The sequence below is a fragment of the Leishmania infantum genome, chromosome 18, assembly GCF_000002875.2.
Source record: "Leishmania infantum JPCM5 genome chromosome 18".
In the NCBI taxonomy this organism is placed as follows: Eukaryota; Euglenozoa; class Kinetoplastea; order Trypanosomatida; family Trypanosomatidae; genus Leishmania; species Leishmania infantum.
In genome coordinates this window covers 713428-717953 of record NC_009402.2, presented here as the reverse complement: position 1 = coordinate 717953, position 4526 = coordinate 713428, and the positions used below count along the sequence as shown (strand labels likewise).

The window sequence follows — 4526 nt, the reverse complement described above, 5'->3', positions numbered from 1 at the left end:
ACACCGTCACGCCCCCGTCCTGTTGGAGAGGGTGTCGCTGTGCAAGGAATCAGTGGAGAAAAAAACCCTAACCCTAACCCTAACCCTAACCCTAACCCTAACCCTAACCCTAACCAGTACACCAGCACACCAGCACACCAGTACACCAGTACACCAGTACACCAGTACACCAGTACACCAGTACACCAGTACACCAGTACACCAGTACACCAGTACACCAGTACACCAGTACACCAGTACACCAGTACACCAGTACACCAGTACACCAGTACACCAGTACACCAGTACACCAGTACACCAGTACACCAGTACACCAGTACACCAGTACACCAGTACACCAGTACACCAGTACACCAGTACACCAGTACACCAGTACACCAGTACACCAGTACACCAGTACACCAGTACACCAGTACACCAGTACACCAGTACACCAGTACACCAGTACACCAGTACACCAGTACACCAGTACACCAGTACACCAGTACACCAGTACACCAGTACACCAGTACACCAGTACACCAGTACACCAGTACACCAGTACACCAGTACACCAGTACACCAGTACACCAGTACACCAGTACACCAGTACACCAGTACACCAGTACACCAGTACACCAGTACACCAGTACACCAGTACACCAGTACACCAGTACACCAGTACACCAGTACACCAGTACACCAGTACACCAGTACACCAGTACACCAGTACACCAGTACACCAGTACACCGTCACGCCCCCGTCCTGTTGGAGAGGGTGTCGCTGTGCAAGGAATCAGTGGAGAGAAAAACCCTAACCCTAATCCGTACCCGTACCCGTAAGCGTTAACGTACGTTTTCGGGTGCATGGCAGAGCCATGGAGCATGCAGCACCTCAGCAGCGTAGGGATGGTACTCACGGCAGGCCACGACTTCAGGAGCAGAACCTCTGGCGCAGGTGTTCGCCCTTCGAGCGCAGGAATGTGCTATACGATGATGCCACTTAAATCTAGCGCACGCAGAGCCGGTGCACCTCTCCAGAGCAGAGGGGCCGTCGAGTTCGCGGCCGGCGCCTAGCACCAGCGGCTGGAGTGCGGGAGTGCACACGGTGAGAGGGTTTGATGTCGGATACGGCGGAACTCGTCATGCTCACCTCTCCGAGTTGAGTGGGTGTCATAACTTCGGCTGATGCTCTAGGCGGTCAAGAGTATGCGCATGAAAGCGTCTCCGCTGGGTGACCGCGGTGTAAGATAGTGAGACAGGGAGCCGGACGGAGCGATGACTTGCGCAACAAGGTTCCTGTCGGACGCTGCAGCGCCTCGGAGGATGGGGCCTCGTTGTGTCGCGGCAGCTTAAACTCGCTCTAGTTCAGTGGAGACAAGCGCACGAATTCTTCGGCGCAGGCTCATCAGCTGTGAGCAGTGGTGGTGTTGATACAGCTGTCCACGAGAAACAAGCGTCTACGTGTCATCCTAGTGCGTTTCTGTCGGTTTGAATGTGTGTGCGTGTATTCATCTGTGTCGTCCGCAGTGCCTCGGTCAGTGAGACCGAACAAATGGCAGATGCGCAGTGCATCAGTCGAAACCCGAGAATAGGGAAGGTGAGGAGAGATGAAAACGCCGAAACGGCGTATTTATAAAAAGGAAAATGTCAGCATCGATCACGAAGATAGGCGTGGGACAATGCGCGGCAAACCTGGCGTCTACGATAGCCCCCACCGCTGCTTTACGCGATGCACTGCAGCCTATGTGCTTTTTCGCTCTTTGCACCTGTGCGCCAGCTCAGTCAACCCGCGCTGCCCGTCTAGCGGTGGCGGTCCTTTTGTAGCAAGGATTCTTCAGCTCTGTCGAGACTTTCCGGGGTGTGTAATACCTTACGTTTCCAGATGTTGTGTTGCAGGTAACCAAACAGTGTACATAGGATGAAAAGAACGAGAGAAAAATTAGCAACAGCGAAAAGAAAAGGAGGAGATGCGCTTGCACTCATCCGTGCCATACCCAGCCGCGCCCACATCTCTTCCGTTGCTTCATCGCCTCGTTTGCGATACGATTGCTAATTCTGACGCGAGGGAAAAAGTGCAGAAGCGACACCGTAGGCGGATAGGGACGCGGAGGGAGGATGGGGCATGTTGGAGTGAGAATCAATAAAAGAAGAGTGAGAAACAGTTTTTGAATGTACATGCAATGGCGCAGGCGAGCCTGTGGCCCCTCACGCAGAAGCAATGCAGATATTATGATACTCTACACGAGTCCGAAAGGATGTATGAGGTGAAGCAGTGAGAGCTCAGACGATTCGGGGAAAGATACTCACCTTGTGGAAGTGCGGCTCCGAAATATTGGCTGCCTTAGCACGATCGATATCAGCGTAGGCAAACTCGGTGGGGTGAGTCGACTGTGTCACTGTTGTCGCCAGTTGATGGGCTAGATCGCGACGCAGCTGATACAAGTCAGCCTCACGCGCTGGGGCAAGCATCGGAGGAGATAAGGTGCCATCATGGTGCTCCACGAGGGACGTCTGACGAAGCAGCGGCGGTGAGAAGAGATCGAGAGCGGTGGCTACCTTTTCCTCCCTGTTTGCGGAACACATCTGGTTGCGCGGCACTAAAGCCCTGTGAACCGCAGCAGTGCAGCTCAAAATGGAGCTCACCATCGTACGCGACACCTCCAACCGCAGCTGGTGCAAAATTTCTTCAGATGCAGCAGAGGTTGGGCGTGGCGGCACCGAGGACAGCGGGTTGGCAGCGGCTTCGTACTCGGTCGGTGCAGTGACGGCTGCGAGTGGTGTCGTCGGTGTCCCCTTACCGCACATGGATTGGGGCACGGCGCCGATTACGACTGAAAAGCAGGAGCTCACCAGAGCGGCAGCCTCTTTCCTCCGCAGTGCACGCAGCTCCTTGAGGCCTTCAAAGGGAACATTCTCGCGCCGGGGCACGACTTCTGTCATAGGGGTGCACTCCCAAGGTGGCTGCTCCTCCTGAGGATTGTGCTGAGGAGGTTGTAGCGGTTTGGTGCCCTGGCGCACAGCAGAGCTCTGCTCCGCTTCCAATGAATACAGTTGTGGTGGCGCGGTGAACCTATGTGCCTGTAACTCGGTAGCGTGCTGAATGGCAGCCTCTACCCACTGCAGCGCCTCGAGCAGGCGCTCAGTGCGCAGCGTATCTAAGCAAATTAGCGTCCCCGGGTCACCGTGTGGCGCCCCAGACATCGTCAGCGTCTTCAATGTTGTCCGCGAATCCTCATGCGCGGCGGCGCGATGCACCAGTGGGTACACCGAAAACTCCAAGACCGGCGCCACAGACGGTGCTGGCTCGGTGTAGTGGTGTGAGGTGGATAGCCAAATCGCGTGTGACGTCAAAGGTGTCTCCACTAACCGAGGGGGCTGCTGTTCCAACAGCTCGTGTTGCGCGCCAGCGTCTCGCGCATCGCCCTTGGACGCAGCGATTCCTGGCGGACCTGTTAACTGCGCAGGCAGGGTGGGCAGATGCTCCTTGGTCTCGCACGGGCGCCGCGACAGTTGATCGCCGAGAAAGAGAGGAGGCGTGGCTGAGGTGCCCGCCGTAGACCAACGTGCGTGCGCGCTGACATTGTTCGCCCTCATCAAATTCTCGACGACGTTGTCGGCCTCCTTCTCTTGCAGCACGCGGGGAGATGGCGGAGAAAAACTGTTATGGTCTTCATCTTCCAGTTTGCTTTCCGATACAGATGACATGGAGTCGTAGGACACGATGAGAAACGCGGGAGGCCCGACCGTTTTCACGGGCTGCGGCGGCTCCGCGGTGCAGGCGAGATGTCGAGTCTCCCTAGAAGGAGGCGCAATCCGATGCGCGTGAGACGCGCACTTCTTGTAAAGGCGCAGCCGGCACCGGCGCTCTTCAAATTTGATGGCTGTCCTCTGTGACTCCTCCACGGTCTGTGCAAAGCGCAGCGCATCTCTGTAGTAGCCGAGCGGTGTGTGGTAGGAGGATCCAAGGGGCATGAGATGGTACGGATGCCTGCAGTGCATATCCTTTGTCGTGAGCGCTCGACTTCCAGCAGTTACAGCGTGAAAACGGCGCCCAGGAGCTGCGCGGCCGTGTGTGCTCGCAGTTCCTTTCGTCATGCGGTGTGGCGCGCTCGGTGCATAGATGCGGCCTAGCGTGGCCGTGCTCGTGTACAGGCGAGGTAGCGGTTCGGAGGCACGGCAGGCCGCTGCCACAGAGGGCATGGTTGAAATGTCGCTTTTGCGAAACGCCGCCACCCCCTGAATATGGGGCAGGTGATCCCTGCCTAACTCCGACATCGCCCACGTCAAAGGCTCGTGCGCGCGGGAGAGTGTCGAAGGTCGTGATGAATACGAGTGTGTTCTTTCGTCATGGGAGTGGCGAAGGCGGCACACCACAGAGATACGGAGATGCACAGGAGTGATAAGAGAGGGGGCTAACCTTGGCAAACCACATTCAGCGTAAGTGGAAAACGGGAGGAAAAAGACGTCTGCAGGACGAAGAGCAACAGAAGCGCTGAGCCATGTGTATGAATTGCACCGTCCTGTTGACGCTGTCACTGTATCTG

At 56.5% G+C, this 4526-nt stretch overlaps 1 protein-coding gene across 1 annotated transcript; it reads right to left on the bottom strand.

The window, feature by feature from the left end:
- Window positions 1-2262: 2262 nt before the first annotated feature.
- On the bottom strand, window positions 2263-4257 carry LINJ_18_1670 (hypothetical protein, unknown function; the record flags this gene model as incomplete). The annotated part of the gene is made up of 1 exon (XM_001464942.1): window positions 2263-4257. One exon carries the CDS (start codon window positions 4255-4257, stop codon window positions 2263-2265), a length of 1995 nt encoding a protein of 664 aa, XP_001464979.1.
- Window positions 4258-4526: the final 269 nt, after the last annotated feature.